At 33.1% G+C, this 24,768-nt stretch overlaps 1 protein-coding gene across 2 annotated transcripts in view; it reads left to right on the top strand.

Annotated features, from left to right (window-relative positions):
* Window positions 1-24,768, top strand: part of LOC127868592 (uncharacterized) — a 79,628-nt gene that overhangs the window by 11,438 nt on the left and 43,422 nt on the right. The window contains exon 1 of one of the 2 annotated variants that reach the window (XM_052410460.1): window positions 8,521-8,794. The exons of the other annotated variant lie outside the window; for it this stretch is intronic. Coding sequence (XP_052266420.1) covers window positions 8,788-8,794 — 7 coding nt within the window. The 5' untranslated portion in view covers window positions 8,521-8,787. Of the gene's footprint in view, window positions 1-8,520; window positions 8,795-24,768 lie in introns of those variants that run through there. 2 annotated transcript variants of the gene reach the window in all.

Genomic DNA, 24,768 nt, shown 5'->3' with positions numbered 1-24,768 from the left:
CATGATTATGTTTACTACCACATAAACATACTTTTATTCTTTGCGTGTTTAAGTCAAATATTAATGTGATTTTATATAGTATTAATTTCTATTAGTTTACTATTTTACATTTTCATTTATTCAATGAATGATTTATAAATCTTAATCATAATCACGTTGTTTTATATGTTTATCTTTCAAATGCTTGATAATTGCGATTTTTTTTCTTATTGTAAAGTGATTGTTATTTTATGCTCTGTACGTGTTTATGATGTTTTTCAATGTGTTGTAAAACGCTACTGAATAAACTCTTAATCAAATTACAAAATGTAAACACATTTACATTTACATTTACATAGACTGAGTCATGAAGACCTCGACGGACCAGAAGCAAAGCGGAATTCGGTGGACTCTCTGGAAACAGTTTGATGACATAGAGTTTGCTGACGAACCGGCTCTTGTCTCTCACACCCAATAACATATTCAGGAAAAGACCACTATGGTAGCGGACAACTCAGCTGGACTGGGCCTCACCAACAACATAGAAAAGAGCAAGGTGTTCAAGACTAATGCATTCAATGACACACCATCACAGTCCAAGGCGGTTGACACCATTGCTTTCCAGTTATGATTATTGTGACTTATTTTTCAATGCCAAACCTTTTAAATTGCACTTTTGTTTTTAGTCCATAATGTGTTTGTATGTTTCGTTTATTATCACAGACCGATGGTAAAAGGAGTCTGTCGTGTTTTCGTTTTTATCTCGTATTCTATGCGAATCACTTTTTTTCTTTCTGACTCGTTTGTTTCCTTGAGGTCGCATACCGTCCAATCTTTTCATGATGTTAATTAATGCTTTTCATTTGAACATTTATTAGAATAGTCGCGTTTGATGGTGTAAGGCCACATACAGTTTCATGTATCATTTATTCGATTATAACAGGCCTTCAACTTAAAAGTTCGTTTAAGCTTATTATTTCCAATATTGTATACTTTTGTTTGTATAATTTATGTCTGTTATCGTAAGGCTACGCTAATATCTCTTCAGGGGCAGCTACTCCTATTTTAATTTCGTCCTCTCCCTTCTTATATTATCGACGGAATTCCCTCTTTCGCGTGTTTTATCGCACATAATGTCATAAGGGAAAGAATCTGTTCTATTTTTTCTACTATATGGCATTTGATTATAAATGCCCAATTTCCATCAAAAATATTGTGTTTGTTCTTTCCTTGACGATATACGTCCGTCCTGTCTAAGAGCTTTTCATTACCACATAGGACAATACATACAAATAAATTAACAGATCGAGCTTTTTTATTGAAATAGACTTGACTAAAAGAATACATTTATCACATAAAGTAGGACCAAAACATCATCCAGGTAAAAAGTGAATAGATGAATGCGTAGATTATTAAGCCTTTGAAAAAAAGCCTAATAAACAATAGACATATATATGCATCTCGAAATGATTTGCTACGCGTCATCTATTTTCGCGAATACATTTTCCGTTTCTGTTAACCAGATTTCAGCGGAAAACATGACGTTAAACATCAGCAAATATTATACTTGACAAAACTTCGGAAAAATTTATTAATTGTGTTTGTTTTTTGTTATAATAAGATTTTCTGCAAGCGCTGGACGCACGCTATTAATTCTACTGAGCAAAACTTACAATTCTCATGTCTATATATCACCAAAGCAAAACGATAAAAAACATAGTGTTCTTGTTTATTGGTTCTGTTGGTTCGCTTGACTGGAACGAAAATGAAGTTTTACAGAATTTTTAAAGATTCAATATACTAGTATGTTTCTTAAAAACGCAGTTTCGGCACAATAAATATCAGACCTCCAATCAGAGAAGTTAAATGATAAATGTGCATGTAATAAACGTGTTGAAGCTATATGATAATGTGACGTAGTCATGCAAATTTATAACATGTGTCAAAAAGAATCATATGTCATTAAATATATATTAGTATCTCACGACCAGTGGTTATTATTGAATAACCCTTCCTAAATTACATGTGCTGCTCATGGTAAGCTTCATGTAAACATCGTATTAAAATATATTAAATAATCAAAGCGCTGAAGCACTGTAGGTATTCGCTGTTGTATAAGTTTAGACGCAACTCAGTTTAAACAATTATGTTATAGCTTTTTATATTGCAATTTTTAAATGAACACAACCCTTTCAAATTTATAAAGAGTGTGTCTTAAAGCACAGGTCCAGATGTTTGTTTTTTTAAATAATTAATAAAAAATATAATTTAAGCTTCTTTTTGGGAAAACAGAGCTTAATGCATATGCATAAATTGTCATTCCAGTACCAGAGATTATCTTTAAACGAAAAACATTATAAAATCAGAAATGTCGTCCTTGATTATTTGACATGCATTAAGCCCCGTTTTCCCTGAAAGCAGCCAATATGTACAGATTTCAATGATAAACACTAGACTGGCCAATCTCGTCTTCCAAGCTGTTAAACAGTATTAGTCATATTTACCCACTGCAGTGTATCAGTGGTGAACTATGGTGGTCATAGCATTTGTCGTCTGATGCATTAGGCAGTGGATGTCTTTCCATAGCGTAGCTAAGGCTTCTAAGCACATACTGATTTGCAAAATATGCTCTGCAACATTATTGTGAGCTTACGCTCACACTAAAAACTAAATACCTCCCCACGGGAGAATTATAAAACAGTATTTAAATTTAATTGCATTTTTTTTATTTCTCTGTTTATGCAACAAACAATTATGTTTCAGAAGCAATGTGTTTGAAACGTATAGAGGAAATTATTGTCAGTATGTGTAAGTCGTTGCGGTTTAATGTTTGTTTGTTGAAAATGTTCGTGAACGTGTTAGTAAAAACATAATTTTTTTTTTTATTTTTTACTCCGTTTCGTACGTAATGATAAGTAGCGGACAGTGATTGATGGAACAATACTAGAGTATTGATTGTGTATGGTTATATTTTCGAGACAGTAAAAATATATAATCATATATTTTTCTTATATTATTGGACGCCAAGTATTTTTTGTATGTGAATGATAAAATTTGTATTCCCCCCCCCCCCCCGTGAATGTGTAATTTTCTATTAACAATGTCAAAGAATTAAATCATATACCAAAACCAACAATTATATCCCCCATATATAAACTCATATTCCCTACAGTGATCTCCTACCCTTTGGTAAACCGGTAGCCACTAAATTAACATATTATCCTTCCAAATCTGGACAAATTTCTAATCTTGTAACGTTTGCCTTAATAAATACAAGACAATGCAATGTTCTACATAACAGCACATTTATATATGTTTTATAGCCAAAAATGAGGAAACCATTACATTTTTATAATAATAACATCATAAAAATAAAACACTATTTAAATCGATCGTCAGAACGTGGTTTTTAATGACCGAAATGGATTTGAAAGAGCCATACTCGAACCGGTCAAATAAGTGCGCAGAGGATAATGTTAACCCTTTGCAATTAAATGAGCGAATCAAAATCTTACAACTTAGCATTTGTCGACTGGTATAAAAACAAAAGTGGTAAAAAGTAAATTAACATTTTATTTTAATGTGTCCCGTTGAATCCAAGAAAAATGATTTCCCTTTATGAAAGATGAGTATACGGATGGTATACCAACAGTGAGCTGAAAAAAACCATCTATAAAGGGGTGTTGGACGCATCTGATCCTGAACCTTTACCAAACGAAGATAATCAAACGCCGTTCTTCATTGTTGCGGATGACACATTCGTCTTAAATGGCTCATTAAACCTTTCACTATAAAAATGTCACATTCCGAAACGTCTTCAAGTACGAACTCTTACAGTGACGACGGATAGTGGGGAAACTAGTTCTGGATTTTTGTGCATTGCTTTCGATGTCGAAACACTACAATCTTGCATTGCGTTGTGCTGTCTTGTTTCTGCTTACCGGTACACGCTATACCGAGAATGCGCCATGGAAATGAGAACGCGAGTGTATCTGATCAGAATAATCATAACATCATACCAGGACGATGGCGAAACTACTACCTTCATAGATGGGATGTCAGAGCTTACTCAACCACAAAGAAAGCAAAGAACCAACGCGAATATTTTAGGACATACTTCAGCTCAAAAGCCTGATCAGTGTCCTTGAAGGACGACTTGAAACACTGTGATTTAACGACCTATTCTTTTTATGTTTTTTGTATGTAGTTGAATTATAATTATGAACAATTTATGTGAATTTGTTCGATCTTTTTGGAACTTGAAGATCTATTTTGACAGTTAGTTTAATTTTGGCTGTCATTTTCACGTTCAAGTCCGTGTTGGTCCGTGTCTATACGGGGTTATCCGCGACTCTGCCGTATTGGTCCGTATTCGTAGGTAGCTCTGCCGGGACTGTCCGTGACAGTCCGTGTTGATTGCATGTTGCTGCCGCGTTTGTCCGTGTTGGTACGGTTTGATCCGTGTTTATGTCGTTTTTTACATGGTTGGTGGTCTTATAAAGGCTGTCGACGTTCAAATATTCCCCCAAAAGACCACGGATAGTATCTGATGTTGAAATTTTAAATATTTATACGCGCGTTCTTCGGAAAAACGTGTTTTAGTGGTTTGTCGGGCATTGCTATTTGATTCGATTATTAACAATATCGAGAATCATCGCGCTCATGCTTAATACATTAGTCAATATGATTGAATAATTCTTGTTAAATTAATCAAAAATAATATTTATCATGGTATTGTTGAAAACACATTAAGAATCTATTATTGACATACACTGCTATACAGTTACTGAACCATTATATGTATTTCAAAAAATATTATGTCTTTCCGGATCACAGGCTGCAGCATATGTGATCATCGTGACCGAAGCTTGAAGCCATGTTTTGTCGACAGCAGGTCGGCCAGGGTGTCGTCTGTTGTTTTTCCATTTAGTCTGAAAAAATGAATGCATGAGTACTTTTACAAGAGACTAGTCATTTGTAAAGTAATAGTCTATAATGTTTTTTCGAATTAATTCTTAATAACTGAATAGCGACCATTGAGTGTTTTGTATTTCTTTGTATATTTGTCAAATAACCTATTTTCCTCGTAATCGCTTGCTCCACATGTTCCGCCTGCAGGAAGCAGACAATATAAGGACTTTAACAGGTATCTTATAGAAACTATATATGACTGGTCCAAATTTAAATAATAATAAGTCCGCACTGATTTCTAGAGTTATCAATAGAAGTTCGTTGTTTTAGTTTGGTGCCAATGTTCCTTTAGAAAGTCACAAATAAGGATTTTTCGTTCAAATATTCATTAATCTATCGTACATTTTTAAAGTAAAGTTATAATAATTCTGTTGATAAAAATTCAAAAAGTGTTTTTCACAGAATCTTATCGGGTTTTTCCCGAGAGAATTTGTATTTATTAAGGTCATATTAGATCGACTTTTTATAATTCGCATACAGGTATCGCCTACACGTCTGGTGACATAAACTCAAGATAAGATAATTATTTTAAACATGTTTCACATAGATAACACGTTCATATGGAGGTATTTAATATCAGTCAATGTCGTGCAAATAATAAATTCGCTGATAAGGAAAATTAAAATAAATACTTTTTTTCTTGTAAAATTACTGTTTATCTATATGTCTGAAAATATTTGATATTGTGTACATATTTTATTTTCCGGCTTAGGATTGACGAAAAATAAAGAAACGTTTAAAAAAAAACGTATTTTTTACAATTATTAGTTTATATTAATTAAAATATCACGACTGGTATATTACTTTACTTGTAAAAAGTTGTTAATTTTTCATATTTTCAGTATATTTGGTATTAAAATTTTACTGTGTATGTGTACCAGGTAACTACCAGTTAACTATAAATAAGCAAGTAGATTGATCATCATCGTCACGTGGTAAACACAGGAATGCGAATTGTGCATGCGTAGTGAATTGTATATATTTTATATATAAAATGATCAATCTACTTGCGTTATGTATAGTGTGTATATCGTTATGTCAACTATTTTAGCGATGTACTTTCGATTTCACATCGCGAATTTTTATTACCGCATATACTGAAAATATGAAAACTTAACAACTTTTTTCAAGTAATGTTATATACGAGTCGTGATATTTTAATCAATATAAACTAATAATTGTAAAAAATACGGTATTTTAGAACTTTTCTTTTTTGTCAATCTGGTTGACGGTCCCTTTAAAGTGTTGCAGTGAAAATAATGTGGATATGATAGCACAGCGGTGCAGTTATTGCATGTAAAAGCGTTGATATTTATTAAATGGTAATTAATTCAACATGCGTCCCGGAGTTTATTCAAGGGTTGAGAGCTGTAAAACGAAATTCGGATTGTCTGTTTGTCCTAGCATGTGTCTGATTTCCATGCTTTACTGCATCCACAATGAAAGTTTAAGAAAACAATTAAGGATTCCAAGTTGCAAATCCTCAATATGTTTCCGCATTTTGTTTTAATAATTTATTTACAAATTTCAATCTTAAGAACATAAATATTGGTAAGACAATACTTAGGAAACATATTTTGTACATAATGCATCTTATATGCATTTATGATAATTAATGAGCTGTAACAAGAGAAATAAAGAACATATAAACAAACAACTGGTATTGTCTTCCAACAGCAAACAAGAAAACATCAATATCTAGCCATAAGTCATTTAAAATTACAAAATAAAAGCGACATAAGGAAAATAAAAAAATATTGCATGGGACGTTTCTATGATCGGTGTATCGTTGATCGACAAACATAATTAGTTTTTAGTTTTATTCCAGATTCACTCGCAAGGGTAACCTAGTTTGCTTAAATAAATATTTATAATTTTATATGTTGTATAAACTTATGAAACATATCTTAATTACATAAACGTATCATGAACTACTCAAACATATGATAATGGTGTAGTACAGCATTCGCAAAACGAAAGCAATCGGATCCGAAATTGTTCAAATTGCTCAGATTATAATTCTCACTGTAATGCAATCATATTCAGAATTACTTTTTTATATTATATTCTATTATCATAGAGAAAAGTTTAATTTTGCCAATGTCTGATTAAATTTACACATGGAAATGATTGATGGTCATACTCAGCCCATATCGGAACAAACAACATCTGTACATGGTATATTCACAGATAAGGAATTAACTATGGGATTTAAAATACGTTTTCTATTATATGGAAGACAAATGACATGTTAACTTTGGCAATAAATGAACTTGTTCACAATCAATTTTTATTTTAAAATGTCAAGTACATGTAATATATTCATTACCACCACTTTGCTACTTGGAACAGTCTTAAATAATTGTAATAGACAAAGGAAACGTTGATTGAAAAAGTTTTCCAGCATGTTAATGAAATTAGGGACTTCTTTATTCAAATGCGTATGCATAACCGCTACTACCTAAAGGAATTCGATGACCATATCTTGCGTATAAGGAGCAATATCTTGTTTTGATATATATGATATTTATGAAATAATCGTAGTTTTACGCACATCCTCGAAGGTCGTTCGGGGTGAATAAATATACGAAATAAGGCGATATTACACGGAGTTCAAGATAGGTTTTCCGATTTTTTTGTCAAATATAAGAAACGCGTATGAATCTTTTTCCGAGATCATATTTTGTTTTAGAGAATGTTTTAACTTTTCAGACAGGTTCAAATCTGAAAATCTCTTTAAGACAACTTATACGACAAAATTAGCAATATACTTATAGCGATACTGAATAGTAACCATGATTTTTAATTTTGTATACATTATACCAAGTGAAAAATAAATAGATTAGATTTTTGTGAATATTAATTAAATTATTTAAATGTATTTTTATTATGCAAGTCAATCATGTTTTTTTTAATTATAATACATGGTTCGCGATTTTCATCTCAAATCCTTAAGTATATTTCGAACTTATTTTCTTTAAACACATTTACATGTATATATTAAATCTGCCTTATTAATAACCATTATTTACATAAAAAAATCAGATTAACAAAGTTCGACGTTAGATAAACCACCTAACTATTTGCGTAGTTCAGCACAAATGAGATATTTGAGATAAGTGATGCCAACAGTTATTTACAGTCATCATTGGTGTTTTTGCAAATCCCTCATGGTCTTCTTTAACTCACCAAAGGGTAACGAATATCATTCTCAACCACGCATTTACAAAATACCGAAGACTTCTTTTCAAAATAATCCATTTAGTACATTCAATTGTCAAACATACTAATGTGTTATCCAGTTTTACTCTATTGCAGATGGTGCCAAACTTGTATCACATGGAAACGCATTCTTGAACAAAATTAATCTCATAAAAAGATCAAATGGACGGAAATGAAGTCTTGGGAATGGCCAATGGACTACAAGAATATCGTTGAAGTGTTTATGATGTCAGGATGGGATACGACAAATATTAACCTCTCTGACCTGTCTTTGTGTTTGAATGTTTGGAAAAGATGTTTACGATTTCCCAGAACTATAATTGGAGCAGCCGATGCGTTGAGAGATATACAATCATACACGCGGGACGACACGAAGTAAATGAGACTGAAAGAAACCAAGTATATGTTTGTATTGATAATGTGTTAAATCATAAAGACATCCAACATAATATATCTAATTGGCTCGAAATTACTTATGAAATTAAAACATTACAAAATCCGGACAAAAACTGTTGCAAAACAAACTTGTGTTTATATTTGCTTTGTGGTGCTATCTGTCTTGCCCTGTTGGTGTTTCTTGCGCGTCCTCTTTTGCCGAAAACGCAGTTCGACGGAATGACAGGTATGACCTAATTTATTCCCAATATAAACGTTTTTCTCATTTAAATCCAAGGTAACAATATTTAGGTAAAAACATTTAGTTTTATTTAAACTCATCCATTAAAATTGTAATGCAAATAGTCAGAAGCAGATGATCGACGACAACTTTGAGACGTCGAATTCGAGTAATTTTGACCATAATTATTATAGTATACATGAAAGGTAAATCTATATAAAACAAACCGATACTATTTGAAACAATAAACGAACACATTACAATCTCATATTGTTAGATATACAAAAGTAACAGTAAACATTACATGTCAACTGACGCGATATCATTTTTAGAAACAGTATGAAACGACATACAACAAAATAGGTAAACACCAAGTGCATAATACCTATTATGACTCTTTCAAATATTGTTTAACTCGTTTTCAAAATGTTTTATTCTGTAAATACGGAAGTACGAGCGTTACCTGGAGTACTATGATTTACATGTACTTGTAAAAAAGTAAGCCCTAACTTTCAACGCTATTAGTCTGTGAATGTATTTCTATGACATGTATATGTTCTTCTTCATCATATTAAACCCATTTATTGCAGCAAATATAATTACGTCCGTGCGCAAATATGAATACTTTCGTGTGCATTTATCTTTAAACAAAAAACCCAGAAATATTCACAATTTTTATACATCTATGATGTTTTGGTAATTTAAAGATATTTAAATGAGCGAATGTAGCAAAACGTATCGCAAACGTTATATATAGTTCATTGACTAAATATGACTTGAATTAGCAAAACGATTGAAAACTGAACTTGCAGCACGACATAAAAAGGTTTACTGCTGGCACAAAATAGGGTCGGCCAATCTAGTGGAAACAAACATATTTTTAACGCTTTATCAGTGTTTCAGTTTTAAAAAGTTTAAAATTAAAAGACGAATTCATTATTTTTTCAGCGTAAATCGCGCATCAGTGTATGTTGTTTAACTATTCGTAATAAACAATATTGTTATAGACCTACAATAAAATGTGTTCCGAGAATCTTAGTAGATAACATTGTTCTGTTTTCGAGCAAATTTCATCGTATTATACACAACACTATCACATACCCGATAACAATACAGAAGTAACATTTTTTCAAGAAGGTTTTTAAAGTATACTTCTCAATTCGCCTGTTATTTATATAATTAATTCAATTTATTAAAACCTTAAAAATAAACTAAATTAGTGATTCGATATCTGATTTATTAACGCGTTAGCTGCAATTGCATTCTAACATCGATCTCTCATACTGCATGACTAAAGAATGCTATTCTGCCCCTTAAATGACCGGTTTCAAGCATATCCGCGATCGAATTTGCGTTTAAGTGGGAAAAAAAACTAGTACACCAGGTCAACTCTTATAAACATTGTTGTAATAAAAACAAACTCGCTTTAACCATAGGGGACGAATTTTAGGGAACATTTTGGTTGGGATATCTATCTTGACAAGATGCCTTGTCCGAATCTTGCAAATAGCGATCAAAAACCAATTCAATAGGTCAAAACATTTGTGACAAATTTAGAAGCCACATTTAGGACTCTATAATGCTTTAACATCGTTATAAACTGAATCATAACAACATCTAGGCCAAGTTCGAATCTGGTTCAAGGTATTACCAATACACAACACCCATCACCGATTTAGTTTAAACATATTCATTTCAAGCAATACACACTGTTTTTACATAGCATTACATGTAACATTTATACAATGAACATGTTTGAATAGGATTAGAACGAAAGACAATGTCTAATATAGTTCTTCTCCCTAAACAAATACAATTAAATGTTTTCAGGCGAACATGATCGGTTTTTCGATCATTACACAATAATAACAGTATTAGGAAGAGACAAACTCCGTGCATAGTGTTTCGATCGTGAAAAACAAGTTTTAAATTTACATTTTAAGGTGAAGGATAGAGTGGCAGAGTTCTGGGAAGAAGATAAAAGTTGTTTTGAAATATTTGAAAAGAAGAGAAAAGGGTTAAGAGTCGTTCTGTGGCTTATTTACGAGTAAAATCGCTTACTATTAACTATAAGTTTGTGATCAGCATCAGCTGTTTTAATATTGGTTAGGTATTCACGTCTGTTGTCTCCAAATAGAATAGTTTGAATGCAGGGGACGGAATAAATGGATATTGTGTTAAGAAGTTCGCCGCGAGCATGTGCATACTGAGTGCATTCGATAAAATAATGTGACGCCGTTTCCTGAAGACCGCATACACATAACGGGGATGTAATAATATTACGTCTGAAAAGATGGTCATTTAAGTCGCTACACTTTGTACGTAAGATCGTGTGTAACATTTGAGAGCGTCTTTCGCCGTACGAGAATATGGGATAATCACTGATTTGTAACTCAGTCTTCATGAAACTTGGTCGGACTTGACAATATCTAGGCCTGATTCGAATGTGGGCAAACGAGGTTTAAAAAAGAGGTCAAATGGTCAAATATTAGAAAAAATGTAAAAAAAGAAGTCAATCGTGAGCATCTTATGAACAATATGATATTACATACTACATTGTTCATATTTTGTTATTAAAAGCGGATGTTCCAAATGCTTGATTTTCACCATTCATGTTTTACGTGTGCGCACAAACACACGGAAGTCGGAAATGCGACAATTCCGTTACGGATCAGTTATTGTGATAAATTGATTACATGAATTCATATGGATTTTTTTACTCAAAAACAAGCTCGAGGACTTGTTGATTTTGTTTAATAAAGCAAATGCACGAACTTATACAATGATGTTTTATGATAAAACTTAACTTCACGTTGCGCGTAATCGAAATCATGAACGTATTTTTAGTGTATAAACGAAACACACGTGTTGTTTTATTGTTATTTTAGATGTTTCTTATGAAATGATTTCAGGATGCTTATCAGAGAGAAATGGGTCAGCACAGAAGGTATTTCCGTTGCTTTCATATTATTCCGACCACCGGGAGTTGGTTGGACGTGAATGGCTGTTCGACCTAATCGAGCAATACGTGTACAACGATACTTCAGACAAGCACGGTATACTGCTGGAGGCAGATATGGGCTACGGAAAATCTGCAGTAGCGGCCCATCTGATTTGTGCGAATGAAAGTGACAAAGGAGCAAGAATTAGACAGGACTTGATAGCTTTTTATCTCTGTAAGTTTGACGTTTTGTCTACTAAACTTCCAAGCCTATTTCTTCGTCGCATTTCAACAATGATTGCAAATTACCATGCAGAATTCCGTTCAAATGTAGGAATGGAAATTATGTGGTCTACTATTTATTATGATCAGAACTGTGATAATGATGGGACTGGTTGCTTGGATAGGTATTTGTATTTCCCTTTGAAAAATACAACAAAACTACCAAGTGTAACCAAAATAATACTTATAGATGCACTGGATGAATGTTATATTAGTGAACGAAATGAAAATCTTATTACGAATATGTTGTACAACCGTGCGCATAAATTTCCGCAGTGGATAAAGTTTATCATTTTACTTAGAAAACTACGATCAAATCAAAAGCTAGCAACAGATTTTCATATCGTACAATTTCATCATTTTGAGAAACGTAATTTGATGGACAAACGTTCTTATTTACTCGTGAACTATAATGCAAGTTTTCCGGAAACGACCAACTTTCTAATTGCATCGATGTTGAATAGCAGTGACACAAAAGGTTTACATTCAGTGAGTCTTAGCAAGTATTACAGTTATCAATTTGATCGAGTCTTTTCTGACATATACGGTTATTCAAAGGTTATTTTTGAGATTTTATTAACAACTGTGATTGATAAAACCGTGGAAAACATAGGAGGCATATTTTCATATTCTAAAAACGCATCGAACACAGATTATTTAAACGAGATAAATAAAATCAATAATTTCTTTATTATTGATAATGGTACCTTTTTCATCCCTCATTTTGCTGTAATAAACCGGCTTACTGAATTAGCGCCAGACCATTACCGTATCAACCTTAATATAGGTCATGAGGCAAATGCTCAGTACATGATGTCATTATTTGAAAAGGGATATAATGGCATTGACATTATTAACCTTGTTGTTCATATTGCAAAGGCAAATAATCGACACTTTTTAGAGGATAGATTTAGACGCCTACGCTCATTTATACTAATGAACAATGAGATTAATTTTCATGAGAGCACTTTTATTAGACTTTTTAAACGCGTTGATATCAATGAGATACCAAACATATTTTTCGAAAAAAAACTAAACGTAGACGAAACAAATCATGAAAATGAATCAGCATTGTTTCTAGCTTCCATGTTCGGGCGAGACACTCATTTTCAAGCATTTGCTCAGCACGGTGCAGATATTAACTTCAGAAAGCCTATGTTCATAAATTTATTAAGTGTGCATTTCGCGGTAGATATTTGCACTAACCTCAAACATTGGGGATACAGTGTGTTAGACATTGCTTCTCAAATGGGTCATACAAACATAGTTAAATTTATTTTAAGTCATCGTAATTCGTTGTTAAATCAATTTGATTTCAAATCGGCAAATGGTTTAAATATATCACCAGTTGAATTAGCGTGTAAATTTCAAAAGCTGGACATTGTCAAATTATTATATGACAAAAGCTTTTCAGTTGATTGGCTATGTTTATATTATGCTGCATCAAATGGTGACATCGAGCTTTCTAAATATTTATTAAACATTGGTGTACGCGATAGATGTCTTGAATGTAATAAAGAATTGCATTGGTTAAAAGACAAACAATATTGTCTACAAGGAAATAAACTAAATTTAATGGAAGATGGTTACAGAACATTACATGATGACTGGCATCTGATTGCATGCGAAACCGCTATGCATGCCGCCATTCGAAACAATCACAAGGAAATAGTGCATCTACTCCTCACGGTTTCCAAGACACAAACATTACATTGCCTAGACAGAGGTGGGCGACCACCTTTGTTAGCAGCTGTACAATATGGTGATCAGGAGATAATCGAAACAATAGATATGCACGCTACCCAACCCGCAGAGCGTTGTGGTCTTGTTGCAAGAATAGAAGATGTAGCACAACTTAACGAATAAGAACGAAAGGAATTAACAGAGATGACTAGCGAGGAAGGACAAGGGCTGGAAACCTTTGCAATTAAGTACAATCATTCGTGGGTAATATCATCTAATAAGCGGATTGGCATTATTAAAACTAAATTTGCACATTTAAATTTTGGTGAAAGAGATTCCACAGGTTGCTTTCATGTTCGTATCGCTGCTTGCAACGACAACACTGAGCTGTAAGAATATTTAATAATGAAGGATATCGAACACAGTACGTTTATATGTGACAATGGTTCCACGCCTCTGCATTCTGCAATACAATGTAAGCCGAATCAGCGTTTATCTGGCTATTGTAAAAAAAAACATCTTTAATTCAGTTTGGAATTTCCGATAATTGAAGTCGCTGGTTTGGTATATCCTTCATTCAACTTTTAACGGGACAGTGATACAAAATATTGATGATCTAAACATTTTGAATAGAATGAAACGCTTGTTGAATGTCTCTTCTTTTAACATAATCAATGACGTTGATTCTTTTAACAGCACTTTTATGTTCTATATTTTAAAAAATGGCCACATAGAGTTTTTGTCTGATTTGATGTTTGATCGACCTAATGAAACCGTTAATCTTCTCTTAATGCGTGATTTTAATGGCAATACACCACTTACACATGCTCTTCGCTCACTATTGAAATCGACACAAGTAATAATAATAATCATTAGCGAACCATTTAATTTAAGTGACTCAAACGAGATTATGAAGATTTCTTTCTTCAATAGAATTTTACTCAGAAAGCAATACGCGGAAACAAGTAGTTACTTTACGACAGAACTTGGCTTAACCACTTTGAAACTATTACAAAACGAAAAGAGCCATGAAAAGTTCACAACTTTAAAAATATCGTATTCTGAAAAAGACGTGTTTCTTTCGGAACTTATTAACAATTTCCATCCGAGAATATATGTTAATACTTTTGTAGTGTTAATGCTTATAACTTTTCTCTCATACATTTTATAGCTTTAAGTGGTTATACTTCAACGCTGAAAGTTCTCGTGCGGTTGTATGGGCGAGGTATCTTAAATTGTTCAAATAAGCACAAGGTCACGCCTTTGTATATGGCTCGAGTCTTTGGCATGCATGAAACAGAGGATTACATTCGAGAAATTATCAAAGAGGCAAATAATATCACGCCACTACCACATGCTTATCGTTTGTTTTGGGGAGGGATACAAACTAATGTTATGTTTATTAAACGTCCAAATATGGTATGCCTTAGAAAATACTTAAATAATAATCCGGTCCCAGTAGACTTCAGGACAAATTATAAAGCACATCAATGCATTCAAAAAAACGTTGAATTTTTTAAGCATTCATTATATATTCGTATGAGACGAACATACAGAAATGTTTTAAGTTTGATGTCTACTTGCCGTTTGTTTATGCTAATCACTCAACATTGGAATATATGGATACGCAAAGATGATATGTTTCATATCAATTATGTAATGTCTAAGATGTCTAGCGAAACTAATTTTTGCTGTCAATACCGTAAAATACTGTTAATTGAAATGTTGCGAATTTAAAAAGCGAAATTACGAAAGTGTTCCACTAATTGCATACGACAACACTGTGGGACTACCAAAGCAACACTATATAATTTTCTACAAGCTGAACAAGACTTTATTAGTACTAGTTCTGACCAAGAAGTCTGTTGGGATTATCAAGGTTCTTCGTCTTCAATGGGCTTATTCGTCATTCGACATAGTCTGCTACGTGACTTGAACACCGCTGTTTTTAAAGATTTGATGCTCAACTATCGTGTTTTAATGAATCATAATACACCTATAGACTTGGATCTGGAAGAATACTTACAGTTATTATGGACACACGGTAAACGGTTTCAATACATGGAACAAGTCAGTCGCCTGCATGTTTTTGCAGATTATAGATACATGCAAGAAATCGGAAATGCAACTGCAAATGCAGGAAGTACCTTTTTAAAGAGTTTGCTCTTATTGCAGGCAAATTTGAATAATCAAGATTTATTTCGAAGTTTTAATATATCGTTTAAACCCGGGAATTAAAACTATATATTTTAAATGAAGTCGAATGATTTCTAATCTATGTGATTTTTTATGTCGCATTTATGACGTTCGTGATTACTTTGAGAATGCACCGATTGCAATTTTCAATTCCAATAGTTTATGCATGTATATTCATTAAAAGCTTGTATTTCATGAATTTATTTAACCAGTTATAAACACTACTACCATATCAGCTGCTAGTTTTTGATAGAAAAGAAGAAATTTAACTTGTAATTTATTTAAAAATGTTGTTTGAGAGTAGGACTTATTGTTTACGGTATTAGTTTTGTGCTGAAAATTGTGTGTTTGCTGAAGCAATATTTGAAAGGTGTGTTTAAAATATGATGTATAGTAATTACGCTTATTTTGTGCCTGTTACTTAAAATGTTTTTTGACATACTTATTACACATACAAATACTAGTACGCAGTTTGTGTTCACGAATTTTTGTTGAATTAGCTGTAACGATGTTATTTAAAACTGCAAAAACAATTGTTCATTTTACATAGTCATACACGAGTCGACCTCAATAAGTAATCGCTCTGTCTGCAACGTCTCCGTTAATTGAGTTTTGTGCTCGATATGTTTTTGGTACATTTTAACAAAGCCTTAATATTGGTTAACATTGACAACCAGACTGTTTTCGAATATTTATTTTCAAGGCATTCAATTGGACGTAAGACACAACCGATAACAAATTACAATCAAAACACACTTTAAAAAAAATAACGAATTTTAGGTAAATCAAACATTTATTGTTCATTTACAAACACTAGTACACAAGTGTGTTCATCGTATGCTATTTGTATGATTAATTCATCATTTGCTATTTGTATTCTTTATTCACGTAAAACAAAAGTAAATATGACATCAAGTGTGATAGCTCTCGCAAGAAATATATTGTAGCTAACCCGGTCATAGACCTCATGAACTGAAAGTAGAGAAATATTGTTTTATCATGTTATTATCTTCTTTGCATCTTTAATTAGCATGTACTCAACTTATATACAAACGTCGTTATATATTACGACGCACACATTTTCAAGTTTTTATAAAATGTATTTATATTATTTTTTTTTTCTTTTATGAATACACTATTTTGCGTTCAATATATAAGATTTAATGTGTATGTAATTGTAAATATATAATTGTAATAATATTGTATATTGTATATGTTGGTTGGTTGTAAAACGGATTATTAATAATTATTGAAATATAATAAATCGCTATGAATAAAATTTAATAACATATTACAATATGTATTATTTTATAGTTTATTTTCGTAACAAAATATACCTTCTTTTTGCGAGTTTTTTTTTATTTATTTACAAATGCGTGTTTTATGCTTCAGTTTATGGTTCGTCGCGCCTTGAAACCGGTTTACTCCTCCGGAATGCGTTCGAGTTTCAATTGTCCTATTTTCATTTCATCTTTATCCGAAATCTGTTTCTCTTATGGGTTGCGACTTTGTTCTTCTTATTTTAGACATTATTACGAACGTTATCTGTGTTTTCCAATATTTTATTTTTAATATACAGGTGTTTTTACAATAAACTTAATTCTAGTATAACAATGTAACAACAACTTCTAAAAGACTATTGGTTAAGCTGTTTTGCATCCCCTTAACAACACTTATAGCAGAATACTTATGGATGCTCCGTTATGCACTGGGTCAAGCAATTTGTCATTCAATATTACTTGTACAGAAATTGAAATGGATATGAAACGTGAACTGCTCGTCCAAATCTGAAATCTAAACAAGGTGGGGACGTGCCGTAAAAAATACTACAAAATTGCAATGAATGCCTCCCGCATTGCAGTTGCAGTAAAGTTGTTCCTGTGACATTGGCATTTGATTTCCAGATCTGAAACTAATTAAAGGGGCATTGTTCGTCAAGACTAACCAAAATACTTATTTATATTATCTCAAGCATTTTCCAGATAGTGTGTGGACACAATCTTCATGTTGAGAGCCCATGTGAAATGTAATATTTGACCTGCCGACCTTCAAATCAAAGGCATCGTTCTTTCCTCCCATGTAACCAACATACCAATTACGATGATCAAAGGTCAAATCGTTTTCTAGACATTGCGCGGAAATCAATAGCATGCTTCAAGCTACTGCGACCCTTAACCTGATGACCCCAAACAGGCGTCCCTTTTTCCACCAAAGTTACAAATAAACCAATGTACCTTGTCGTGGGTTAAATTGTTTTTCTTATTGTGTACGGAAATGAATTTTCTTTTTCAAGACCTTGATCTTGACCTTTAACATGTTGACCTCAAAATAAATAGGCGTCTTTCTATCCTTCCAAGATACCAAAATTCCCATTAAGGAAGTTGAAGGTGAAAGCTTTTTAAAGGTATCACGTGGAATCAAATTTCTTGATTAGAGCTAATGTTACCTTTATCTTCGACATGGTTAACGGACGAATCATAATGCATTTTTTTTCTCCCATGACACAGTTTCCAGCCGCATGATCATAGGTCACAGCATTCTTAGAATGTAGTGTCGAAACGAACTTGCTGTTACAAGCCTCTGTAACCTTGGACTTTGACATGGTGTCCTCAAAACCAATGGGATTCTTTCCATTCGCACAAGTAACCACTATACTACTATGCTTGATAGCATGTCAACATATTCTGTATATATTGCTCAGAAACACGTCTAATGTGACAAGACCTTCTGAACTTGACCTGTTGATCTCATCTTTACGCGTTTTCCACCAATTATACCATTCAGGTTTGTAGGTCACATGTATGCACATACTTCCAGAAAAATAACACACGACATTATTTTGTGGCGAACTGCACTAATTTCTTTCGCAGATGTATATGTATTTCTTCGTTAAAATACTTTTCCCCGCCGTTTTGTTGTGCGTATGTTTCTGTTTTCAGGACAGCGGGATACAAGGAATGCCGTCATTAATTATTTAGTTCAACTATTTTCATACACAATTTCAATAAACATATCCGTCTAATATATATTGCCTAATTCCGGATGCAATTAGTCTAATAAGATATATGTTTCGAATTTGGTTCGATAAATTATATATCTTCTTGGTATTATTATCTGCGTTTATCAATAAACAATTGTTTCACACTTTTATTTTTCAAAACATTAACCCCCGCGTTGATTTCGAGCCCGAGCCCTGACCTTTAATCGGAGGTATTTACTTCGAAAATAAGCACCGAAATCATGCACTCGGTATGTTTTTCCTTAATCTGGTGGTGAGCCGTATTGTATAATAATTGAAAAGGATTTATTGGAGATTAAACAAAAGAAAACGTCATTGCATTTGGTATCGTAAACTATCTGTTTACTTAAATAAAAGTACTTTCGTCACCTACTGTCCATGCACTTTTTCGCCGATTTTAAAGGGGCCTTTTCATAGATTTTGGCATGTTTTGAAGTTTGTCATTAAATGCTTTATATTGATAAATGTAAACATTAAATTTTAAAAGCTCCAGTAAAACATCAAAAATATAATTTTAAAAATGAAAAAAAGTAGCCCGCAGCACGGCTCCGACCAGTGATCCCCAGAGTCCTGAAGTAAAAACGCATTAGCCAACTGAGCTATCCTGCCAAGCTTACATAAAAGCGTATTTTATACCTTATAGGAGCGATTTTCGTAGTTTCACTAATTTAAACGACAACAACAGAACTCTCCAAATTATTCAATCGTTTCGCGTTGCGACGCTTTATAATTGTTAGGTTTTTAAATCGTCTAAAGATACATATTATGGCTATATTAGACCATGGCAAATGTTCAGTAATACTGTTTCCTCACAAATATCATAACTAAACCGAAAATTTGCGAATCTGAAACAACTTTTTTCAATTTTGTCAATTTACCAAACCGTGAAAAGATCCCTTTAAGCTAAATGCTCTTGCAGTTAAAATAATCGAAGACCACAGATTTACAAACCTATTTCTTATATATGTGTATCATACGTGAAAACATAAATAGCAATCATTAACTATTAAGCATACAAATGCATTTTAGCCATATACACAACAATATCATTTTCGTACCAGTATGTATCGTTCGAAAATCTGTCAGACTGTTACAAACTGACAGAAAATTTGACATTGACAACTCTTCTGTATCCCTTATTGATCTTTGTTTTTCGATTTTAAAGCTGTGTTTCAAAGCGCTGGGCATCACACAACCCATTTTACTGAGCAAAACACAAAATTATGGTTTGTTGAAATCACTGAATGCTCGGTTCTGGAACTATTCAATTTGCAAGGAATACAATTATTAGTTGTAGTGATTTTGTTCTGTCCGATGACTTGAATGGAAACTTAGTGGGATTTATATGAACTCCGAAGATTTTTGACATGTCCGTCTGTAAACAAGAAGCAGATGTGGCATGATAAATTTTAGACGCGCAAACATTGTCATAGAGTAATTGGAATAACAATTGATAGTTCCGATGCATTTTACGATAGGAGTATATGTCAGTCAGTGCCTTCAAACAATTGTGTTTCTTATTAACCAAAAAAACTACCACAATTAGGTAAAAGCACTCAACTTCTTTACCCGTGTGTTATGATCGTTTGGAGTAACACAATTCTAAACAGTAATAACTCACTGTTTAATTAATGCATTTATTTAATGTCTTGTTTATTGTGTAATTAATAAATTGGCTGTAACTACCGGTACTTGTTGTTCCATGGACAACGTTTAATACAAGAGTACACAACCAGCATGATCTATTGTTGATAAATAATAAACTATGTTGCTTATGATAGGTTGTTTCGAACAGAGTGCATAATGTGCTGTATTCTTTCATATATGCAATAAATTGTTTATTTTATGCATACATCTTTCATTCCACAGTAGTTTCAAAGAAAACATAATTGTAAATGAATTCAAATACTCAGTAGTCAGTTGGCATTGTGTTCAATCTCACATGATATGTTTAATTCTACCAGACTGGTATAATGAAATAATGCAATATACTTATTTAATTATAATTAAGATACTACTTTTTGGTGAGTACATGTACTCATAATAAGGTAATAACAGTAACAGTGTAATTTGCAAAATGCTCTATATTAATACATGTTCTTAAGTTGCTGTTAACATATAAATACTGAAAATAAATCAAATATTTTTTTCTGAACTACATCAATTAAAAAAAAAATGTATACATTTATCTAACATTGAATAAAGGCATGCCACTTAATGAACAATGTATCAAGATTTAATACATCTAGGAGACAGCGTGTTCAAAAGCAGTGGGCTCCAATATATTGAAAATTCCTATTCGGCCATTTCCACCAGCTATAACCAGCCAACACCATTTTTGGAACAAAGACACGATGGATGACATTTTCGTTTATGGGGATAACGTGTTGACTGGTATTATTTAATAAACATAACATAATTGCATTAATGTGTACGAAATATCTTCTTCAGGCGGCTCCTTTACCATTGCCAAAGATACTACTTTCGGTAGGACTGTTGATCGGAAAACCACGAAAAGCCTTGACGATGTGTTACACAGTCTTTGTCAATTCATTTCACAGCTTGCGAGCGATTAGTTTTCATGGGCCCTAACATGACATCCCGTTTGAGGCGGTGCAGGTAATCGTTGCTGGTGACCCGGACCACATTCAGAAGCTGAACTTGACGCCTGATGATAAGATCATTGATGTAGAGTCAGCAACAATTAGAACGGTTAGGCGTTAAGAGCCATACTCTGTAGGGAAATGTCTTTATTTGTCTTCCGGTATTTCAAATTCTTTCAATTATTCTTAAGAATTTCGACTTAAATACAGACGATGATAATGTCAATTGGACTCAAATCCAGTCAATCCATATCTCTTAAAATCTCAATAATGTATTTAAATATGAAACCGATCTCAACGGACCAGTATTGCAGGAATACATGTCCCAATGGCTACGTACAAATGATCAACCACTCAAAAACTTTTGTCACTGATGCATTAAGACAGATAGGACTCCCCTACTCCCGGGAAACAAATGTTACACTTGGTTTTGTTGTGCAGGTAAAATATCACTTGCGAATCCTGCATTGTGTTTGTTGTTGTCCAAAGAATAATTAAAGTGCATTTATTAGAATGCGTGGGAAATATCTGTAAAGGAATTCATTGTTTGTCCAGAGGAACACTATTAAAAAGTAAAGCTAATAATATAAAATTTATTATAGCGTGCATCTTTCTGATAACCGGTTGGTTGCTCATTTTTCTCCCCACCCTGTCCGTACTTGTTAGTGCGACCTCACCAGAGCGCGTCCTTATTATGGCCTTCATGTCCTGACAGGACGTGGTATGGAATTTTTTTTAAAGTGATGCAAACCGTGGAGCTTAATCAAAACTTACGCGACGAGGACCTAAAAAGAACGGATTTGTCGACTTCCAACCGCGCTGTCGTTGCGTTTTTACTAAGTTAGTACAGTGTCTTATCGAGTCAAAGTCGTGTCCCTGCCAACACTATACCCAGGCTGTTGTTGTCCCTTCCGAGGTCCTTAACAAGCTCTGAGGTTTGTACTTTACAATTGCTAACAAATATTTGCTGTATGTTTTTTTAATAAATATTTGAATGAATTTTGATAGGTTGCATATTCTGTCACCGACTTTCTCATTAACAGAATCGACATTATGCCAGCTTCGTTTGAGACACTAGCACACTTTGGTATTTTTTTAACGTCGTTTTATAATATGTATATCCCCACTACCCGTATAATTTACTCTGTGTATGTATTTTCCCAACCAATACTCTGCTTATGCAGTCAGCGTTTAGATGCATTTTGCGAAGTATTGATTTTTGTTTGCAGACTATATATATTAAATATATGAAAATATTTGTGTTGTTCCGGATTAAGTGGGCTTGTGGGTAACTATGTTCTGTGCTCTATGTGCTATGTGTGTATTTAACAGAGTCATGTTTGTGTTACTAGGTATGGATATGGATTTTAAAAAATCACAATAAATCGTGTTACGTCGCTATACAACCTTTGAATTACCATGGTCTGGTAATCGCCACAGTATAAACATAATCATTGTGATATTTCGATATCCCAATCGGACAGGAGGAAAACAGTTAGATTAAAAAATTTATTATTTAGGCACGTTGAAAGTATAAATACATTTTTTCGATTAAGGGATTTTCATTATTGCTTGTATGCATAATGGCGTTTGTAAACAGTACGGTAGCAACTCTTCTTCTTCTCATTACCACAACAGTTGAAGTCTGTAGGCAATGATGAAGCTAGTGGTCTTTTATACAGATTACACGTATCCGTAGAGATTGGTATTGTTTTCAAGCATTGCCAGCGTCTGTACTTTCTTGCTTGGATATGTTTCTCACTACCACATCCTTCTACACGTTGTCCTCCTCTATGTTTATGACGACATCAATGGTCACCTTCTGAAACGGCCTTCTTTTAGCGACAAGCTGATGTTTGGGATGTCCATCAGCTTCTGGATTGCTGTATTGCTAAGGTGTTTGATTATTATGTCGGTTCATGTTGCCATGGCTTGGACATTGCATTTTCTTCCGCTTTTATGACCTTCTTCATATAGTCTAGCGTGATTTCTTTCGTGAAGGCTTCATGTTTGTTGTTTTCTTTTTCTGGTCATTTCTTTTTCTTCCTGACGGAAAAAGCCAATGCATATGCGGCAGCCCTTCTTGTCAACCAAAATATTTTCTGATCCCCGATGTCATCATTTCGCGCTTGAGTCATTCGTCACAGCTTGGTGGTGTCTCTTTCTTTGTTCACATTTAATATATGTTCCAGTCACATATAAATTCGTAGTTATATTTAACAAGAAATATCTTTAAAAAGATATACGGCGTTGATGTTGTTATGTTTGCCACCAGTGAAAGGAGACGTAATGAAGCGACCATGTATTTTAATGAATGTAGTGAGTGATAATAAGATAATATATATTTACTGTATTTACAAATAAGAAATGAAGAACAAGAAGAGGTGAAATTAATTCTATGTTTGATTGTCAATAAGTATTGTAATGACAAGATTTCATAATTGAATGAGTAATACATTACTTTCAAAACGAAAAGAAAACATTTGCCACTGAAATACTAATACTTCGTAGTTCCTACAATCAATTGCTGACCATTACAGGATGGCCTATTATAGGCAGATATGAGGCAGATGTAAACACTGTTGAGTCCATTTCCTGGGAAGAGCCAGTACTTGGTGTCTATGGAGGAGATAATGAGAACTACTATGAACGAAATGTTGGAATGAAATAAAAGATAATGTATTAAGATGTTAGTAGAATGTAAACATAAAAGACTCAAAATTGCAAGCATCATAGTGATATGATTTTTTTGCAGAAACACAAAACATTATAACAAAATGAACAGAACAAAGTACAAAGAAACATATTTACATCAATAAACGCAAATATGAATAAGAATAAATCAAAGACAGATAAAAAAGAAACAAGTGAAAAATCGTGGAATTCGAACAACAATGTTGCCAAATGTAATATAAATGAAAATAAATTAATATTCCTGTACATATTCACACATTTTTTTTGGCTGGACAGGAAATCGAAAGTGCAATCCAGATATTTATAGTGCAGGACTTTAAATAAGCTAGTAATCCTAGTTAGCATTAAGGAAGTAAATATGTTCTATATAATAGTTTGAGAGAAGTACACAAGGATATTAAATTGAAATAAACATTATGTTATGTAAGGATTATGGATGTTGCAAAATACATCAATGTGGTGTTTATTGCATTAGAGGAAAAAGGCACAATAAACATGTACATGTAAAGTGATGGTGTAATCAGCTTTTTAGAAAGTATGCAACACGAAACTGATGTAAATG

The sequence above is a fragment of the Dreissena polymorpha genome, chromosome 2 (genome assembly GCF_020536995.1).
Source record: "Dreissena polymorpha isolate Duluth1 chromosome 2, UMN_Dpol_1.0, whole genome shotgun sequence".
NCBI lineage: Eukaryota > Metazoa > Mollusca > Bivalvia > Myida > Dreissenidae > Dreissena > Dreissena polymorpha.
This window is presented reverse-complemented; position numbering and strand designations above follow the sequence as displayed.